Raw genomic sequence first — 21,969 nt, forward strand, 5'->3', positions numbered from 1 at the left:
TTTTCATTTTCAGAATTTTCAAAATTTTGAACTGAAAGTATGTTTGGTTGCCCAATTTCATTTTCCAAAATTGAAATACTCCAGTAGTTTTCAAAATTGAAATACTCCAGTAGTTTTCAAAATTTTTGAAAATAGAGGAAGTGCCGAAACTCAGCTTTCACTTTTTTCCAAAAACAAAAATCGTTTGCCAACCAAAACAATGTCGTTGCCAAACTCCTTCGCGATAGCCTAGGTACCTTCCACCTTTGCCTAACCCCCGCCCTCCGCCTCCGTGGCAGCAGCGGCAGAGACGGTCCCAGCCGTTGGGCCACCCCAGCCACCAAGATTGCCCAAACGGCTACTAACCGGCCGCCGCTGCCGCCGGGGCAAGCTAGGAAGTGGGAAATTTGCAGACATTAAGTGGGTACAAACACAAAGTAGGTTAGGATCAAAAGAGAACATAAGACACATGATATATTCTTAAAGAACACTGAACTATGGCTTTTATTAACTTGATCCTTACAATAGGAAAAGCCCCCCTTTTATAGGCGTAAGGCAGCGTGGCTTGCATCATAGCTTAGATCACTGAATAGTATGGCATACAATTGGTTCACCTGCCATGCTATTGTACCTACAGACTAAAGTCCACATTTATACATACGTCAATACAAGTGGTACCATAATTGAACACCACTATTTACATGACTATGACATTTCAAAACTATCAAGACCTCTTCTGAAAAGGAATGAAAAGACCATTACATTTACTACGTTACACAGCACACCAATTAATATTTCTTTACAACAATTCACAACAGTAAATTCTAATAATTTCACTCCCTCCCGAAAATGGAAGGAGAAATAAGTGGCATGAGCACGTGATTTTCATTCTGGATTATCTGAACCACTGCTTCCAGAATAATCTTTAGTTATGTCAGTCAAGTAATACTGTTCCAAAAGATAGCAGATATTTTGGCGCCATTCTTCCGGATAAGTATCATTGAATTTCCAGTTTGCAGATTCATAATGGAGGAGAGATGATGGTACTTCTGCAGGTGTCAATCCATTGAGTGAACACAGTGTTTGTGTCATGACTAGATAATTTTCATTGTGGACCTGGATGTCCTGGGACTCCTGATATGCAGAGAGGAATATAGTGTGATTCTCCTTTCGCCAAGTGATAGAACCATCTGGATTGGGATGACTCCTGTTGTTGCGACTTGTCCAAAAAGCAAATTGGAGATCTCCGCCTGCACTGTTGGGGATTTGTCTGATCTTCTGTTGCCAGTAGGATATGCTTCCGAAGAGCAAGAGAAATTTCAAAAAGAAATCTTCTGGAGGATGGACCTGATTGAACGCCGCATGTGCCAGATAAACCAAAACTGCTGATTTATTAAAACAGACACTTATAGTATACACATCAACTAAATATCATAAGAGGAGATGACTTCTTTTTTGAAATAAAAGACATTGTGGTAAGACACTTCAAACTGGGTGAGAAAGGGGTAGACATGATGAAAAGGTAAACCTTTTATGGGACCTATATCAAGACCATATTTGAAAATACAGAGATGTTGAAGGTTTTGACACATTTGGACACACCTGGAAAGAAGGGTTAACTCTAAAATGTGACACTGAAGGTGGACAGGAAAATTGACCAGATGGAAATAGGAAATCATCGGAAAACAACCAGGAACAAAGGAATGTGGTTTTATTTTTGAAAACTGGTTGATCTTTTTTTTGAGCCTTGACAGAAAATCAGGGAGGACATTTGTTTTTCCTTTTATGTGAACAACATCAAAACTCCAATTGGAAAACCAATTTGCCCATCTGAGTAACTGTACCTTTGGGAGGTGCTTCTGTTTGAACTTAAGCATGCTGGGGAAACTCATCATATCAGTCTCAATTAGGAAATGACGACTGATTCGATGAAATTACAATTTCTCAATGCTCCTTTTAATTGCCAAAATTTCTTTGTAAGTAGAGTGGTAATGAAGTTCTGCTGGAGAGAATTCACCACTCTTGTATCCACAAATTCTGCGCTTTTGATCTGAATTTTCTTCCAAAAGAACTGCTCCCCAATATAGATCAGAGGCATCTGTCTGAAGAACTCTTTTTCCATCTGAATGTATGGTTAATGGAGGAAGAGTTTTGGCTATGGCTTTGAGGTCTTTTACAGCTTTGGTACAATGGACTGACCAAGGAGGAGGGATTTTCTTTAGTAGAGTTGAGAGAGGAGTTAGGTATTGGGCAAGGTTGGGAATGAAATCAGCCATATAGTTAACAATTCCAAGGAACTGTTGAACTTGTTTGACTGTGAAATTTTCATCTGGAAAATGGTCAAGTTAGAAGGCTATATGAAGTTGGAGGGCATATTGACCTTTAGAGATATGCATCCCTAAAAAATCAATTTCTGGTTGAGCAAGAAACATTTTTTTCTCTGAGAGCATTATACCATGGGTTTGGACCAAGGAATGGAAAGCTTGTAGTAATACAGCATGAGACTCTATATCTGGGGAAAAGAGTAGGATATCATCAATGTAGACAAGTGCTGAGAATAGAATGGGAGCAAATACCCGAATCATGGCCTTTTGAAACAAAAATGGGGCTGTTTTTAATCCAAAAGGCATGACTGACTACTGAAAGTGGTGATCTGGAATGCAAAAACCAGTTTTAGGACGATCATCTGGATGGATGCCCAGCTGCCAAAAACCTGCTTTCAAGTCAAACTTTGAGAAAATTTGAGCTTTAGGCAAATTTGCAAAAAGAACACTTTTTCGAGGAAGAGAAAATTTGTTATCCTGTGGAAAATGATTAAGAGGCTGGTAGTTGATAACCAGGCGAAGCTTTCCTCTTATTTGCTCGGTTCTTTTGTTCACATAAAATGCTTCACATACCCACTGAGAGGTTGTGGGCTCGATCAAACCTTCTGACTGGAGTTGCTGGAGCTCTTGAAGAGCAAGCTGGTAATGTTCTGAGTTCATTCCACGATGGGTGGCTTTGGTGGGGTTGATGTCTTCATTTTTCTTAAAGGGAAGAGAAAGGAAGAAATTTGGGTTTTTCCAAAGTGGGTTGGAGCATTTGGTGAGGAATTGGGAATGAGATTCAGCACAGGAAGTTTGGATTATGGCTTCTTTGATGGAGGAGAAATTTTCTATGGAAAAGAGATTTGGTTGGGTGGTCCAGGGTAACAGGTAGTTTTTGTATTTCAAACCTTTTTTGAGCCAGGAGATTTTGCTGAGATTTTGGAGAATACCAAAGCCTAACAATAAATCTTTTCCTGGGAGATCAGAACCATAGACTTGGTGTTTTATGGTGTATCCTGGGAAAAGTTGGATGGTAATAAGCTTACTGATCAGAGTGATAACAAAAGTTTCTCCATTAGCTGCTGTAAAGGGTCTAAAACACGATTGCCAATAGGACCTAGGGAGGATTGCTGGGTTGAAGATAGAGGCTGCTGCACCAGTATCAAAGAAAGCGATTACTAGTATGGATTTCTCATATTTTCCAAGCAGGATTTTGACCTTGGCTAAGGGTTGAGCTATTATGATATTTGAGAACTCAAATGTTTGGATTTCATAAGAGAATGAGTCAGAATCAGAAGAGTCATCTAATTCTGATGAATCATCTGAATCAGAAAAGGTGAATGCTAGGACTGCTTTATCTGTTGCTTCATCATCAATGGAAAATAGTGATTCAACATCGGCATCTTCAAGATTATCATCAATGAGAGCCAGAGAGCTCATTATCTTGTATCTTGCTGCTTTATTTGGACACTGTTTTGCATAGTGATCCTTCTTTTTGCATATGTAGTAGCGATCAGACTTTCGCTGCCCTCTGAATTTTTTCTTCTTAAAAAATTTCCATTTTTTCCAGCGTGAGAACTTGCCAAATTTTGAAAACTTGCTAGGAGACTAGAACTTCCATTTCTGAAAGTGTTTGGACTTTCGGTATGAAGGACGGCAAGTGCACTTCTTGTCTTTGCACTTTATAGATAGGTCAAGATGGTCACATGCTTTGCCAAGAAGTTTTCCCTGTTCTTCAAGAGTTCTGAGAAATTTTTGGTGATTGCACAATTTTTCTAAGGCAATCAAAGAGTGCTGGTAAATACCACCAAGAGATGTTGCATTCAGCGTTAATCCTTTTGTTTGAAGTAACCTTGTTGTCTCATTTCCCAATGGTTCAAGAAGGAAATTGAGAAAGGTTTGCTTGAGGTTGACATCATCCATGCCGTTGAAAAGATAAAATCTCTAAGACATACGGTCATAATGAATCTCGAGATCTTTCCTTTTGAATGAACAACACTTCATGCCGAGATATTCTTCTCGAACAAACTCTTTTGTGTTGTTGTGATTGCCAAGAAACTCAGTATGTAGGACTGAGATGAATTGATCAAGAGTTGGCAGCTATTTAAGCTGCAGCTATCGATATTCACCAAGAGCTAAGTACCATTGACAAAGACGGCCAATGAATTTTGTTGTACACTTAGTAATGACAATACTCAGTGTAGCATTGGGAGAGAGCATAGCTGCAGTGCACCAAGCATGAATTTCATAAAGTTTATCCAACCATTTGATGGGGGAATGTTATTAAAGGAGAAACCTTGGGTATGGATGTTGGAATGTGAGAAGGAATCAAAGGTTGAAATTTCTGGAGGTGTATCAAACTCAGGACCTTCTTCAATTATCGGATCATCAACATGTTCTTCAAGAATATCTGGGTTCATCATGAAAACATGAGGAATTGGAGTATAGTGAGTAGATTCAGAATCTGAATCAAACTCAATGGTTGGTTTAGGTGAGGGGGTTTCTGGTATAGTGGCTAAGGTATGTAGGAGAGTGGAGATTGAATTTTTGGAAGGGTTAGAAGTTGACTGAACCATTAACTGAGGTGATTTTTAATTTGGATCAACTGGTTTAGAAGGAGTGAAGGTAGTTGGAGTAGAGGTATAAGTAAAGGTAGATGGTGGAGACAGAACTGTTGGAGGTTGGATAGGTTTTATCTAGGGCTTTGGGAAAGAAAGTTTTGGTGAAGATGGTCTTTTTGGTGGAGGAAGGAAAGTTGATAAGCTTCCAAAGATGGAGCTTGACTCACTAAATTCTGAAGTAGGGTTTATAGGTAAGGGTTGAAATATTTGAGGAATACCCAAACAAACTTTATTGAGAGGAGGATGTGAACATGTCAAAAGGGCTTTTTTGCTGAGAATACTGCTGAGCTTGAAGTGAATGAAGCTGATTTTTTAGATGCTTCATTTCAGCATCCTTTTGGTAAAAAGCTGCTAAAAATGCTTGGTTTGCATATGCCATATGGAGAAGTTCCTGATGAACATTTTGAATTTTCTGCTGCAAATCTCTGATAAGAAGTTTCAAAGAGGATAACTTCTTATGAACAACATTCTCCAAATTTTGTTGGGAATTAGCAATTCTCTGAAGAATTTTGTTCTGAGCCAAAGAATTTGCTGATTGCCAATTTATTACTGCTTCTGCCGCTGACACTGCTTTTGTGCTACTATCAGGAAGAATGGTAGTAGGGTCTGGAATTTTATGACGGTGGGTTGTTCTTTCTTGAGAACTATGAAATTCCAGAGGAGGAAAATCTGCTTCAGTCCAGGAAGGAGATAAGGTGAACATAAAACACCCACTTGGTTGACTCGAAGAGCCATCATCAGATGGAGGTTGAGGAGAAGGTAGAGATTTACAAGGAGTGGGAGGTGACAAAGGACATATGGGACATGGTTCTTCAACAAAGTCCTCATCATCTTCTAGGAGACTATCTTCTAGACACTCATCACAGTCACAGACATCAAAATAACAATGACCTGTTTCTGGATTTTTGAAATAGAAGACTGGAAGGCCACTGAGATCAAAATATTTAATTTGAGGGCCAGGCCTAGAACCATCCACAAACATGTCAATTCTCAAGGGAAAAATGACAGGATGGGTGGAGAATGAGGCAGAGACTTCTTTTGAGAATGAAATCTCTACTATACCATCAGGTTTTGAGATGAAAGTTGGATTTGAGGATTGAACTGGTATGAGCTTTTATTGGTTTTTCTCATAAGCTGTAACCCAAGACTTTGGGAGAAGCTTGAGAAGCTCAAGACGAGAAATTTGTCGTGGAACATGGACACAGGAAGCTTGGTGAGGTGCGTTGATAGTTAGGAAAAGGGTTTTATCTGTGGAGGACGGTAAGGACATGTCAAAAGCATGGTTTTGAAGGCGATAGGTCATTTGGTAGTGAAGGGTTGCTGCATATGTGGTAGAAATTTGGGAGGCACCACCAATTTGAACCTGGACCTTCAAGGCAGATAGCAGATGAGGATCTGCTAGTGGCATGTTGAAATTGGGGTAAAAGGTAAAGATCACAATTCCTGCATTTAAGGTGGTTTGAACTATAGCAATACATGCTGGTACTGTAAAAACCTGGTGTCTACCAGAGCAAGTCTGGAAGTAACAAGTAAATCTTTTCTGCCATGAAAAGTGACCCAATCTGATTGCTCCAAAGTGAAGGTGAGTAAATCCTTATTGTTGCCAAAGGCGAGGCAAATCAATCGGAATTTCCAGGGGTAAAAGTTGTTTAGCTTCTGTAGCTGCTATGAAGCATTGATCAAACTTAGAGGCTTGAACATACTCTTTTACAGAAGTTGGGCGTTTTGTGGAGAAGAGTTGGGTGACAGTCTTTTTTACAGAGGTTTGGGGTCTGACAAAGGCATTATACAGGTTTAGGAAAGGAAGATCAGTAAGGGGAACCTTACTATTATCAGGTAGGTATTCAAACTCATACAAGTACTCAAGATTAGAAGAAGAAGTTGAGGAATTCCTACTGGTGGATGATCTGGAAAGGACTAAAGAGGAGGTAGCAGAGGAATAGGAGGAAAATAAGTGATTCATTCTTTCTTCTTTTCCTCATACAACAAATCTTTTCTTTTTCAATGTAAAATCTTTTAACTAATTTTGATTAATAAAATTCTGTGTACTAGGGTAGATAAATCGAGATACATCGCTCAAAAGCCAAAAGTCTCAAGATACTTTTAACCCACTGATACAAAATTCTTTAATCAAAATAGTTAATGAAGTTTCTGATGCGGAGGATCCTTTAAAGGCAACCACAGAGCATACGCTTCAATTTTTCTCTTTTAGAAAAAATTTGAAGTAGTTTTGGAAAAGAAGTTCCCAGAAAGGGTTTAAGCTAGAATGAACAACATTGGCTCTGATACCAAATTTGCAGATACTAAATGGGTACAAACACAAAGTAGGTTAGGATAAAAAAAAAAACACAAGACACAGGATATATTCTTAAAGATCACCGAACTCTGGCTTTTATTAACTGACTGGGAGCTCCCTTACTACCTCACGAGCTTCCTCACCATCGTCATACTCGGAGTGGGCCTCAACGCCAAGCCCGTCCTCACCATCGAGAACTAGGCCCACCAGAAAGCCCTCCAGCATCTCCAGACCCAGCAATTGGCTGATAATTCTGAATGATAGTTGAATCTATTCGGTAATTTGATTTAGCTTTCTGCCCTGTTTTGGACGAACGTGTTGGAAATGAGATCTTGGCTCTTGAGCATCTTAAACAGCTTCGGTTTATTTTTTTTTTTTTGATCTTGAATTGTTATATACTATATGTGGGGGAGTTTATAATGATTCTCTGAATTCGAGTTCCAGTTTTATGTCAAAAAAATCGGGGCAAGATTCCATGTTTATGTTTTTTTTTTTTTTAACATAGGTTGACACAAACATGTATTATGCTTTCACTTTTTTTTAGGAAAAGCAAAAACTGACTTCAACAAATAGAAAATAGGAAACAGAAAAGTGGCAGTGTTACCAAACATAGCTATAACTTTCAACTGTATTAGCCTCGATATAGATGAGTCCGGCTCCTCTCCAATCCATAGGAAATTGGAGGATCCTCCAATTCCAATTCAATGGTTAAGATTACCCTAGTATCTTCAACCCAAAACACATATGGTATTCTATGGGCAATCAATTACTTCCCAAATATTCCCCAATTACCAATTATCACATTTCAATCACCAATTTACAAGATTCCAAATATTAGTAAAATTTCATATTGCAACTTTAATAATATATGCAGATTCACAGGGTTAATCAAAGAACTCTTTTTACATTTCTTCTAAAATATTTTTTCTACGTTGAATTACTTACTCCTACGATTTCTTTCTAATTTTTATAACTAAATCTTAATTTCAACTTTCTTACATACAAGAACAACTACATCAATTAGTACACAACACAATGCGAAGCACACGTGGAAATATACTTGTACCAGTAAAAAAATCTCATGAGTTACATAATAAGATAATATCAATGAAAAAAACCATGCTGAAGGAAAAGAAAATTACTAATATAATATTAGTAAAAAAAATCCTCATGAGCAATATGATGTCGGTCGAATAAAATCCTCATGAGCTATATAACTTTTTTTTTTCAGAGGCAAGTTTAATGCGAGAGAAGACGCCGTTCAAAAAAAATTAATGAATTTTTTGTAACAACTTTGAAGATTAATGAATTTTTTTTGCCGTTCAAAAAACGGGGAGGGAAGATGCTTGTGTAATTGAGAAATATTTGAGTAGTAATTGGGTGCCCGTAGAATACCATATGAGCTTTGGGGCTTGAGTTACTAGGGTAATCTTGACCATTGAATTAGAATTGGAGAATCCTCCAATATATTCTCTATGGATTGGAGAGGAGCCAAACTCGTTATAGATCTAATCAACTTTTCTGAAAGAAGTGTTTGAAGAAGAAGTTTACGTAGAGCAACCACAAGCTAGGCCATGTGGTTAAATGAAAGGAAGGGCAGTCTATCGACTTCGCAAGGCTCTATACGGCCTAAAGTGAGCACCTCCGGCCAAGAACAACAAAATCGACAAGTACTTTTGTCGAAATTGTTTTCAAATTAAAGTAGCCAAAGCGAACCATCACTTTCTTTGAAAAGAAAAAAACCCATCACTTTACATCAAAAATGAGATATGCAAGATTTTTTCATTGGTTGCTTATATGTAGATGACTAAATTTATACAGGCACCAATTAAACAATGGTCCACAAGCTTAAAAAGGCAATGATATGAACTGCCTATATAAAAAATAATAATAATAATAATAATAATAATAATAACAACAACAACAAGGGCAATGATGAACAAGTATGAGATGAGGGAAAGTCTTCAATCCACACCCATTTAAGGTGTGTACCATATGCACCTATTGCGTGGTTCATATTGTGTCACCTTATAAAAAATTACTTGTAGGACCGGTCATTCATAACATTTTATTTCGTATCGTAACTTTTATACTAAAAATTCGTAACTTTTCAACAATATGATTCATAACATTTTGGGATTCATAACATTTTGATGTATTTTAATAAGGGTGCATATGATACACACCCAAATATCTCCACTCCAATATCTCTAGACAAGAAGCTACGGCTGCGTGACGAATAAGAGAAGCTTGATGCTACTCTTTATCGAAGATTCATGAATTCACTAATTATTTTACGAACACTAGGTCCAAAATTGTATATGTATTTTGTTAATCTGATTTCAAGATTTGTGCAAGCGCCAAGCAAACCCCCATTATGTAGCAGTAAAAGGATTCTTCTTTATCTCCAAGGAACAGAGAAACTTGGCGTCAATATTCTTACGGAAGCGGACAACAAGCTTTTTATTTTATGGGGGATTTTTAGGCCGGCCCAAAAAATTAGGCTCGGACCTAATTCAGTCCAGCACAAAATATTCTATACCCCTTTAGTCCCGGCGCTACATTGTGGACAAAAATACCCCTCGCGGGTCAAAACAAGCATCCCGGATCCTCTTGCGGGTCAAAAATACACCTCGCGGGTCACGTTTCCGAACCCTCTCCATACGGCTAAACAAAACCCTCTCTCTCCCCAACCACTATAGAACCACCCTAACTCTACCGCTACAGAACCCTAACTCTTCTGCTCAACAGCGCTTTCTCTCTCACTCTCTCTCTCTCTCTCGCTCGCTCTCTCTCTCTCTCTCATGCAATCGATCAGGCAACAACGTTTCAATATGGCAAAAAAAGGTATGTACATTAAAGAATATCGAAAGTCTATGCGAAATTTCTATGCGAACTGTAAAATATGTATATGAGAACCCTAACTCTCATAAACGTGTTGCGTCTATGTGAAGTATGTGTTTTCGAGTTATGTGAACTGTGTGTAGGGTTCTATGTGAACTGTTCTCGATCAGCTCCTTCAAGGAGGAGACTGGCCAGTTATCCTGCGGCGAAGAGGTCAAGATAATAAGCACTTTCGATGGTTTCGCTTTAGATTTTTCATTTTTGAGTTTTTAATATGAGAATTGTGTATTATACATGACATCTGTCTATGAGAACTGTGTATTTTTCTACTGGAACATTGTATTTTCCTATGAGAACTGTTTATTTTTCTATCAGAGCTGTGTACTATACCTATGATGACACAACGTAAACACTCTATCTAACTTTTGTTCATATATTTAACGGGACACAAGAAAACTTATAAGATTTGAACTGTGTATTCTGTTCCGAAAGAATACATTTTTAAAAAGTTACACGTCATCATACTTATCCATGAGAACTGTGTATTTTCTGCGAGAATTGTTTATCAGAACAATGTATTTTTCTATGAGAACTGTGTATTATACATGAGATTTGTCTATGAGAATTGTGTATTTTCTACTGGAACATTGTATTTTTCTATGAGAACTGTGTATTATACATGAGATTTGTCTATGAGAATTGTGAATTTTCTACTGGAACTGTGTATTTTTCTATGAGAACTGTGTATTATACATGACATCTGTCTATGAGAACTATGTATTTTTCTACAGGAACATTGTATTTTTCTATGAGAACTGTTTATTTTTCTATGAGAACTGTACCTATGATGAGCCAATGTAAAAACTCTATCTCAATTTTGTTCATATATTTAACAGGGCACAAGAAGACTTACACACAAGATTTGAAAACTTCTTACGTGATCAGACCAAGAACACTAACAATGGAGGAGGCAGGAGTCATTACAAGATCGAAAACTCAACCTGACAGGCCAGCAACCTCCTTAGTTAGCCAATCATCACAGTACCCTTCGCAAACTCAGGGAAAGAAACGACAAAGACCAAAACAGGAAAAGGTCGCCAAGAAACGCCAAAGGCTTACCCAACAATCTGAATCTGAACCAGACTCCCCAATCCAGACCCAAAAGCAAACCCAACGAAAGAAACATCAGAGCCCAAAACAGAAAAAGAAGGCCATGAAACAAGAATCAGAATCAGAATCACAACCAGACTCCCCAACCCAGACCCAAAAGCAATGCACATTCAGGTCCAATGTAATAGGAACAGTGGGGCTATTGTCAAAACTGAACTTGAACAATGCCCACTTAGAGCTCTTGAAACAAACACCGTTTTGGATGCTGATGGATGCCATTAGGAAAGGTAAGTTAGCGGAAAAAGCTTGCATGAAGCATGATAAAACCATCCTGAGTATCATTCAGAACTATGATACCAATGACAGTAAGTTCCTCATTGGTGGTAAGAAGGTTGCCATAACAAGGAATGACATCAAGCTAATCTTTGGAATAGCTTGTGGGAACAAACAAATAGGAGATTTGAACAAGAAGAAAAGTGATGTTGCATTTGCAAAAAGAAGGGGGGATCCAGGAGGCAAGGATTGGTAGTAAAAAGATGAAAGACATGATCAATGAAATACTTTCAAAAAAAGAGGAATCCATAACTGAAGAAGACATCCAAGATGTAGTCCGCCTTGTATGCATGTTCATTTGCCTGACGCTGTTCTTCTCCACATCAGGAGTCACCATTGCATGGACATATGTGCATTGCATGGAGAAAATAGAAGAAATAAAAGACTACGACTGGGCACAATCCATTGCAGAAACATTGAATACATCAATGCACAAGTTCCATGACAAACCAAGAGATGCAACAGGATGTGTGGTGGCATTGATGGTAACTTAAATCTATTTTGCTATGAGAAGTATTTTTGGGTATTCTAATAATTTTCTTTTATTCTAATAATTTCCTTTTACCTGTTTTTGCAGTACTGGATTTGTGAACACACGGATTTGATTGCACGACCATAAAATGAAGCAATTCCAAGACTACTAAACTGGAACACCTCAGACCTGAAAAAAAGAATTGATGATTTTAAAGATTTGAGCAATCTCAACATTACGGTATATACACTAATCAAATTGCTTAACTTGGACACGAAAATACACACTTCTCATAGAAAATTACACACTTCTCATAGATAAATACACACTTCTTATAGCAAAAACACAGTTCTCATAGAAAATTACACACTTCTCATAGATAAATACACACTTCTTATAGCAAAAACACAGTTCTCATACAAAAAAACACACTTCTCATACACAGTGCTCATAGAAAAATACACGGTTATCATATGAAAAACACAATTCTCATACAGAAAAATACACACTTCTCATACACACTTCTCAATAAAAATACACAATTCTGATTGTGAGTTCATATCTTTCAGGTATATGAGGAAGAACTTCAAGAAACATGTCAAGAGGCTCAAGTCTATAGCATGCCACACCCAAAAGTTGTAGATGACAATGACAGGGGAACTATATCACAAATGATGCAGCATACACAATCTCCTCAAAGTTCGGCACTACGACTTGATGAGATACACTTAACTGAAAAACAGCAAACATCTCCTCTTGTGTCAACATCATCTCCTGAGAAACAACAAGCAATGTTCTCACAACCACAATCAGGCGAGACTATGGTTCCAAGTACCTACCAACCTCTGGACTCCATTAATTTCAGTCAGGGCCTAATTAAAGCGCACAACCAGATGGGTAAATTCTGTGACAGCTTACTGGAGGACAATGATCAAGTTATCATCAAGGATCTCCAGCAACAACTCCAATATATTCAAAATCAAAAACAAATACTTGAACAACAAAATCACGGACTTCAAAAGGACAAGGATACAATGAAAAATGAGCTGGAGGAAATGCAAAAAGAACGGGATGCAATGAAAGAAAAGTTGTAGAAGATCGTAACTATGTCCAACACAATGTTGCAGGCCCAAGAACAACACAAGTTCCTGATAGAGAAGACTGCAGTCTTGGAAAAGGACAGTGATACAATGAAAAATCAGCTATTGGAAATGGAAAAAGAAAGGGATTCACTGGAACAAAAGCTGCAGAAGATGGATACTGTCTCAAACGTTTTGAAAAAGGACAGGGATGAAATGGAAAAACAGCTGCTGGAAATGGGAAAAGAAAGGGATGAATTTGAAAAACAGAAACATATGATGCTGTAACAATTTGAAATTGAGAAGAACAAAATCAAAAAGGCCCTTCCGATGCAAATTGAATCCCTAATGACCGAGAAGGGCCAGCTGCAAAAGTATCTGAGCACAACTGAACAAAGGCAAAAGGCTATAATTGTTCAAAAAGATGCAGAAATACGCAGCCTAACCAACAAGCTTTCCCTCGCCAGCAAGCTTTCCATCCAACCGCAACATACCAAAGAACCTCAAAAGCGTTTACCGGTTCTCGAGACTGATTCCTCTTTGCTCACACAAAGAAGTGAGGAAGCAATACATAACATCACACAAACATACACTGATCAGAAGATTGAGCAAGTGGTCCATGAAGTTACACAACTATATGCTCATGCCGGGAAAAATTCTGAAGAGGACAACAAAGATGATAATGCAAAACAAAGACCATGAAGGCAAAAAATGGATGACAACTATTACTATGGTTCAATCACAAAGGATGGTCGCAAAAAAGAACAAATTGTCCTTGTCGAAAGTGACGAGCCACAAGCAGAAATCAAGAAACTTGATGACAAGATTCCTCCCCTAGGAAAAAAGGCAGACATTGTCCTTGCCTTGCTACCTGACGAATGCCAAGAAACAATCAGAAAATTTTGAGAACTCGAGGAGGGATGGTAAAAATGCTAAACCCAACAATTTACTGTCTTTAAATCATTTCAGATTGGCTAATGTTATGTATATCATGCAGTACGCACATATGGGATTGTGAATTAGATGACCTGCACATATATCAAGAAGATGTGAGGTTTCTGCTATGTGATCGAGAATTAACAGGCCAGGTAACACAATAAAAAAAGAAGCAACTATCTTTCTGTATTTTAAGAGAAATATATATGAGATCTGTGCTTTTGTATGAGAACTGTATTTTTTCTATCAGAACTCTGTTTTTTCTATCAGAACTGTACGTGATAAACAAATATTTTTTACATTCTGATACAACCAATAGATGCCTACGTCCACTTGCTGACTACAACACTACAACCACCAACATCTGGACCATCCTTTTCATTGGGAATAGAAGATTCCCAACAAGATATGCCGTTTGTCTTCAACAGCTTTTCATCAGTAAGAAAAGGAAGCACTCTCTCACAATTCATGTAACATACACTCACAGTTAAGAGGTTGCCTAATTATCTTCTTTCGAAACAGACCTTCCTTGGAGGTGATCAAAACTCAGCTAACAGAGCACTTGATGTCATCCGCTCAAAGATTTTGAACACCAGAACAATTCTTATCCCAATATTTGGTTCAAACCATTATACTTTGCTTGAGCTAGACACCATTGACCAAGAATGGAGGTTCTACAACTCCATCCACAGACAAGGGAGAAGAGATAAATACTGTGAAGCAACTGCCAATCTGGTAACATAATCCCTCCTTATTCTAAGAAAAATATATGAACTCTTTCAACTGTGTATTGTAGTCTATGTGAACAAACTATGTGAAATGTGTATCGTTAATGTATCCATGATCATATTCTGTAACAGAGAAAGAATGTCACGAACTACATCAACCAACAATGCAAGAAGAAGATTAAAACCTCTGCAAAGCTCGTGGACGATGCACCACAACAAGAACCAGGCTTGTAAGTATCCTTCAACTACCAAAACTCGTCACTGCATCTTATATAAGCCCCTAACATTAGTCTTGTATTCACAGGGTTGATTGTGCAGTTGTTGTTGCCTACATCATTCGCCAAAAGCTAATGAAAAAACCAATTCAAAATGACCTTACAAAGCAACAATGCCTTCAAATGAGAGCTGATATTGTGCAAGCATTTGTCAGTGACCCGAAGAGATCATGGACTCCAAAGATCTATCATAATAGGATGGAAAATCTCAGACTGCAAAAATATTATGACGACTAGGAGCTTCTTGAAGAGAAGAAAAAAAAGGCATAGATTCAACTTACTCATCAAAGTTGGTAGTGGTGTTGTTCATCAGTTGTATAGTGGTTAATGAGTTGTTTAGTTTACTGGTAAATGAATATATACAATTTCAGACTGCAAAAATAGTTTTGGAAGTGAAAGTAGTGCAGATGGGTAATGACATGGTGGAGGTGATGTTCATGACTTGTATAGTGGTTAATGCGTACTGTTCAGTTTAGTGGTTAATGAAAATATACAATCATCTTTCTTTGAACTCTATTTTTCATGGTTCAAAGTTTGCAGTTCGCATTGGAGGAAACAAACAGTTCTCGTACACACTTCTCATACAAAAATTTGCAGTTCGCATAGAAAAAATACAGTTCTCATACACACTTCTCATAGGAAAATTCACAATTCTCATAGAAACCTAACATAGCAAAAACCTCATTAACCACTGCAAAAATATTAGTTTCGGATGTGGACTAGTTTTGGATGTGAAAGTAGTGCACATGGGTAATGACATGATGGAGGTGTAGATCATGACATGTATATTGGTTAATGAGTTGTTTGGTTTACTGGTTAATCAAGATATACAATCATCTTTCTCTAAACTCCATTTTTCATTGTTTACAGTTTACAGTTCGCATAGAGGAAAAACACAGTTTTCATAGAAAAATTTGCAGTTCGCATAGAAAAAACACAGTTCTCATAGGAAATTTCACAATTCTCATAGAAAATAACCAATTCTCATAAAAAATTTAAAGGGTATTTTTGTAAATTACATCTTCAACGTGAAACCCTATTTTATATGGCCTATAAATACCCCTCTTCCTCTTCCCATTTCTTCATTTCCCACCCTCAACACAACTACAACAAAAAAATCCTAAAAAATGGCAGAAGACTTGGCAAGACTCATCAAAGATGCTGTAGATACATCATTCAAAGAGACCAGTGAAAAACTTGACGAAACCCAAGCCCGATTCTTCGAAAACCAGGACAACATCAACCTTCTCAAGAAAAAAGTGCAGATCTTCAAAGATTGGAAACTTGCCAAAAATTTGGCAAAGGAAGCGGAAGCGAAAGAAGCCACTACTAGTAGAAACGTGCGACCAAGAAGACAACCACCAACTAACTAGGGATCTAATTTTTCAGTTTGGCTGTTCTATGTTTTTTTTTTTTTTCCTTTCTTTCTTAGTAGATCTCTTGTTTAAATCTGGTACTTTCTTCTTCTCCTTGTATTTGGATCTATCAATTCCATCTAGGATGTTTGAAATGTATACTTTTTTCTATCGTCAAGTGTATTCAACGTGTATGTCTCATAAATCTGGATGTTTTTCCTTGTTTATTATATTTCTAATTGCCAAAAATACTTAAACCAAAAAAAAAACAGTCACAATTAATTAGTAATCTCGAATATATTCTATTTTTTGTTTTATTTATTATTATCATTATTTATTATATTTCAAACAAAGATCTCTATATTTTGTTTTTGTTGTTTTTGTTTTGTTTTTTATACCCAAAATCGTTGCACTTTAAACCGTTCACCACGTGTATCACTACCACCTTCTCACTCCATTAAATACCTGAAAGGTTAAACATCACACACGGCTTTTCATTTCCAGAGAGAGAGAGAGAGAAGAAATCTCAGACGCAAACTACAATGGCAGCCCCAAATCAGAACGCTCCGAACGACACTCCACCAAACAACGCTCCAAAAATCTCAACCATGGAGGATGCTGTGAAGAAGATCATTGAGGAGCATGTGGCTCCTCTCAAAGCTAAAGTGGAACGCCTGCATTGCCAGCACAGGATACAAAGCATCGATCTTCTCCACCTCAGGTTAGACATCCAGGCATTGATGGACGCTCATAGAGCAGGAGGGAACAAGGAGGACGAGGACGAGGAAGAGGAAGATGCACAGTAGAAGTTAGGGTTTGGTGCCTCAACTACTTTTTGGAAAATTAGGGTTGAACATCAACATTTTGGGGATTTTTTGCGACTTTTTGGCTCCTTCCTCAAATGATTAAGGAATCTAACTCCGATGAAAATTAGGGTTTGTAGTTGCGTTAAACCACTGATGCTGTAATTAGTGCTATCTGACTCTGATGATAATTAGGATCTTCTGAATGTTAAGCTGGATTTCATCTATGTTAACAATCGTTTGCTATTTGTTAGTATGGTTTGGTGTATGTCAATTTGATGCATGTTCTGTTAGAATTTAACTTATCATCGAAAATACACACTTCTCATAGGGGGAAAAACACTTCTCATGGAAAAATACACACTTCTCATACAAAGTTCTCATATAGTAAAAACACAGTTTTGATACACATTTCACATAGAAAATACACACTTATCATAGAAAATACAAAGTTCTCATAGAGCTATACACACAGGTTGCTGAGATACTTCACATAATTCAAAGTGCTAGAACAAAACACAGAATTAGTAACAAAAACACAAAAAAAAATTTTATTCTCAACAATTATTTCATGAATCAAATCCAATAACATTGTTTTTTGTACAACTCAATTATTAAAACCTAAAAACCAGGCCTCAAATCCTCCTTACAAGTAAGTTTATTATGATTCCCCATCTTCCCACACCTACCACACTTCATTTCTCTAACCTTCTCCCCATTCGAACGAATCCTCTTCTTCTTAGGCCGCCCTGGAGGCTTTTTTGACAATGGTGGCAGAATACTAGTACCACAATCAACCACATCACCTTTCAACAATGACGCAACTGGGTAAATTGGTTTTGAATACACCTGACGATAACTCTCAACATGAAAAAAAACGCTCTACATACAAGTTCAAATCCTTATCACTATATTTGATAGCACAGACAGCGTGGCAACAAGGGAATCCATTCAACTGCCACCAACAACAACTGCATGTACGCCTCCCAATATCAACACATACAGACGGATCCGTGTCAACTTCAAATATATCAGCACTTGAAGGAATCACTTTCCATGTTTTAACTAAATCATATAACTTCTCCAACCGAGACTTCCCATAAGGACAAATCACCTGATCCCATTTACTTGCCCTTTCTCTCCTCAAACACATTGATTTCATCATCTTCTTCCTTATACGATCAACCATATCCACCACGGGCAATTCACGCTCTTTCAATATCCATGAGTTAAAGCACTCAGCTAGACTAGAGGACATTGCTCCATAACGTTGCCCCGTTAAAAAAACATTTGCCCAACGCTCATTAGGCAACTCCGACAGAAAATGAACAACAGCTGCACCACCGTGTTTCAGCAAATTACCCATATGCTAATTAAACTTTGCCACAGTGGGAGCATAAGCACATTTTGAAAACACTCTGATCAAACTCTCTTTATACTTGACATTTGTGGACGCCAAAGCAGTACGCAAGTTACCCTTCAAATGATAGAGATAGTAAGCATGAAAGCTTGAAGGAAACACCTTAGCAATACCCTCTTTTATTCCTCTGTGACGGTCAGATATAAAATCAAAAACCCTTCTCTCTTCATCCAAAATACCATGCAACTTCTCCACAAACCAAAGCCAATTATCATTATTCTCAGAATCAACCACACCAAAGCACAATGGAAATAGACCTGAGAAGGAAAAAATAATTCAGTTACCAGTTCATACATATGGCAAAATCAGTTCTCACACTTCAGGAACCAGTTCTCATAATTTTGAAAACAGTTCTCATATTTCTCATAGTGCATTATAGCCTATGTGAACTGTATGTTATATTCATATGAGAATTGTATATGTAATCTATTTCATACATGCATTACCATCTTTAGCTCAATCACACATCAAACATCCTATATGACTATAAGAAACCAGTTCTCATAGTTCAGACACCAGTTCTCATAGTTCTGAAAACAGTTCTCATATTTCTCATACTGCATTGTAGCCTATGTGAAATGAGTGTAAGTAGTCATATGAGAATTGTATATGTGATCTATTTCATACCTGCATTACCATCTTTAGCTGAAGCAGACATCAAGCATCCCATATGCCTTGCCTTCAAGAACGTTGCGTCAACGGATAAAACAGGCCTGCAGTGCTTAAATCCTTGTACACATGCATCAAATGCTACAAACAACCTCAAACAACGATTTGTGTTTTGATCCCACTCAACATCAAAAACACTTCTAGGATCCGAATTCAGAACAACATTACAATACCATTGAAGTTGATTAAAAGAATCTGAATAATCTCCAAATGCACTTGACTTGGCTTTCTGGACAGCTAACCAAGCACGATTATATGACACATCCACCCCATAATACTCCTTCAAATCATCAACAACATCAACAGGACGTTTCTTTTAACTTGTCTCGAACATCATCCTTTATCAATTGACTAATCAGAGATGAATTAGCATGACAGTTCTTTGTCGTACGCCCAGCAACACCACAACAATGAACATTATAATACCTTTTGATGTAAAAGCAACCACTGACCTTGTCAAGTCTAGCATGGATATTCCACTTGCAAGATTTTACCTTACAAACTGCAGTCACTCTCTCTGTTTCATTCTTTACAAAGTCAAACTCAAAAGAATGAACAATTGAATATTTCCGCAATGCATCACGAAAACCTTCCGAACCCCCGACAAACAACTGACCAACACTTTTAATAAGCTCTTTCCACGGGTCGGACAACCTTGGCCGATGCTGATGTGGGCAAAACATAGCTCCCAAATCATCTTCTTTACCTACATATTCCATTGATTCCAACCGACAGTCGACTAACCCTTGCCCACTGAAACAAATGCCCTTACTAGTGCTAGCACCACCACTATCGAAAACCCCACTACTATTAGCACCAACATCAACACCACACCCACTAATACCACTATCAAAACCACGACTATCTACTACTGTAACTTCAATGTAATTCAATCCAATACTATCAGCTACAGCAAACATCACCTCCAAATCTTCATCATTATATAACATGGTACTAGCATGATCACGTATAGCATAAAAGAGTTGCAATGAGTGTCTTCTCAACTCACTAAACTTGCCACACAATATCTTCATAAAATCTCCAATTCTCGACGACCGAGACAACTTTATTCCAACACACAATCCATTGTATTTACAAAACAAAATCAACGATTTCTCCGTTTCCCTAACAAAAAAACAAACAATTCACACAAAGGAAAATGACACAATTCTCATAAACCAACACAGTTCTCCTATAAAAAACACAGTTCTTATATAAATAAACACAGTTCTCATTTTAAAAACACAATTCTCATAAACACTTATCATGCAAAAAACACAAAAAGACAGTTCACATCAAAATCTAACAAACAAACACAATGATAGTTCAAGCTAGGCCTCAATCTAACAACAAAAACGACATTTAAATAATAAAAATATGAAAATAATCACAAAAACAGTAAAAAAAATCAAAATCTAACAACATAAACGACAATTAAACAGTTCTCGTGCAAAATACACAAAACGACAATTCACATCAAATTCATATGAGAACTATAGTTCAGAAACCAGTTCTCATAGTTCAAAAACTAGGTCTCATAGTTCAGAAACCAGTTCTCATAGTTCATAAAACAGTTCTCATAGTTCAGACACCAGCTCTCGTAATTCAGAAAACAGTTCTCATAGATCTAAAAACAGTTCTCATATATCAAAACAATCACATAAACACTGAAAAATAAACAAATCTACCAACAAAAACGACATTAAATACCTCATCTGCTCGACTCCATCAACCTGCATCTCCTCACGCACCACAAAGCTACAACGAATCACAAGCGCTCGAAACCACTCCCGAGCGCTCGAGACCTCTCCCAGTGCCAATGGGGGAAAAAGATTCACACTATCCATGCAAGCCATCATTGCACCGGCTGAGGTGAGTCAACACTCAACCTCAGTCAGAGAAGAGATCAGCTGAAGATTTCTTTCTTTAAAAAAGGGGTTTATTTCAAAAATCACTTGATTTTCAAAACCATGGGTTATATCCCCTATATATATACCATATCTTGCAGCTGAAAGGGACACGAAAATTTTCTCTCTCTAAACTCTTCTTCTTCCCTCTTTCTTGTTCAAAGGAAAAGGTCTCGAAAACAAAACTTCTTGCCCTACTTCAAAGGTCTTTTTTTTTTCATCAAAGAACAAAAAAGGGGGCAAGGAATCCAGGGCATTCTCAGTTTCTGGTCTTTCACAACTATCCAAGGAGCAAAATGTCAAATAAAGGTAGAAACATTTCTATCATTGGTTCAAATCAAGAGGTTGTTCTCCCTTCTGAGGGGGGTCTCTCAGCCTGTCCCAGTCCTTAATACTGGTGCATGGTTGGGAGACCTTAGTGAAAAAAGCAAGAGCAAATAGTCCACGAATGATGTTTTCTCAAAATCTCTACTGGAAACACTCTGGAGTGCTCCAGAGTGGTCCTGAGCGCTCGGGACTGTTTCCAGTCCCATGCATGGTATTTTGGTAAGCAGTAGGCTGGGATGAGATGCACTCTCAAACAAAATGGTTTTATTCTGGTATGCAGACACATAAGATCATTTTTCCTAAAGCACAAATGTTCCTTACAAATTTCAAGTAAGAACAAAGTTTTCCTAAGTTAAAAACAAGATCTTCTCTTGTTAAAAACTCAGATAAAGATGTTTTTATGATGATGCAGTGCCAATTTTTTCGTTCGAGAGTGGGCTGGCATGCAGCTCACTCCCAAGCGCTCGGATCCATTCCGAAGCGCTCAGGAGTGCATGCGTGCTATTGCG

General features: G+C 37.7%; 3 protein-coding genes across 3 annotated transcripts; 2 read left to right on the forward strand and 1 right to left on the reverse strand.

The window, feature by feature from the left end:
* The first annotated feature begins 11,555 nt into the window (after positions 1–11,555).
* LOC131304435 (uncharacterized) lies at positions 11,556–12,194 on the forward strand. The gene is made up of 2 exons (XM_058331669.1): positions 11,556–11,974; positions 12,067–12,194. Exons 1-2 carry the CDS (start codon positions 11,636–11,638, stop codon positions 12,106–12,108), a joined length of 381 nt encoding a protein of 126 aa, XP_058187652.1. The 5' UTR covers positions 11,556–11,635; the 3' UTR covers positions 12,109–12,194.
* Positions 12,195–14,291: 2,097 nt separating this feature from the next.
* LOC131304372 (uncharacterized) lies at positions 14,292–15,322 on the forward strand. The gene is made up of 3 exons (XM_058331594.1): positions 14,292–14,414; positions 14,499–14,711; positions 14,837–15,322. Exons 1-3 carry the CDS (start codon positions 14,385–14,387, stop codon positions 14,936–14,938), a joined length of 345 nt encoding a protein of 114 aa, XP_058187577.1. The 5' UTR covers positions 14,292–14,384; the 3' UTR covers positions 14,939–15,322.
* Positions 15,323–18,506: 3,184 nt separating this feature from the next.
* Positions 18,507–21,082, reverse strand: LOC131302950 (uncharacterized). The gene is made up of 4 exons (XM_058329744.1): positions 20,937–21,082; positions 19,679–20,351; positions 19,185–19,506; positions 18,507–18,814 (listed from the first exon to the last, which is right to left on the reverse strand). Exons 1-4 carry the CDS (start codon positions 21,080–21,082, stop codon positions 18,507–18,509), a joined length of 1,449 nt encoding a protein of 482 aa, XP_058185727.1.
* Positions 21,083–21,969: the final 887 nt, after the last annotated feature.

This window comes from Rhododendron vialii, chromosome 10a, assembly GCF_030253575.1.
Source record: "Rhododendron vialii isolate Sample 1 chromosome 10a, ASM3025357v1".
In the NCBI taxonomy this organism is placed as follows: domain Eukaryota; kingdom Viridiplantae; phylum Streptophyta; class Magnoliopsida; order Ericales; family Ericaceae; genus Rhododendron; species Rhododendron vialii.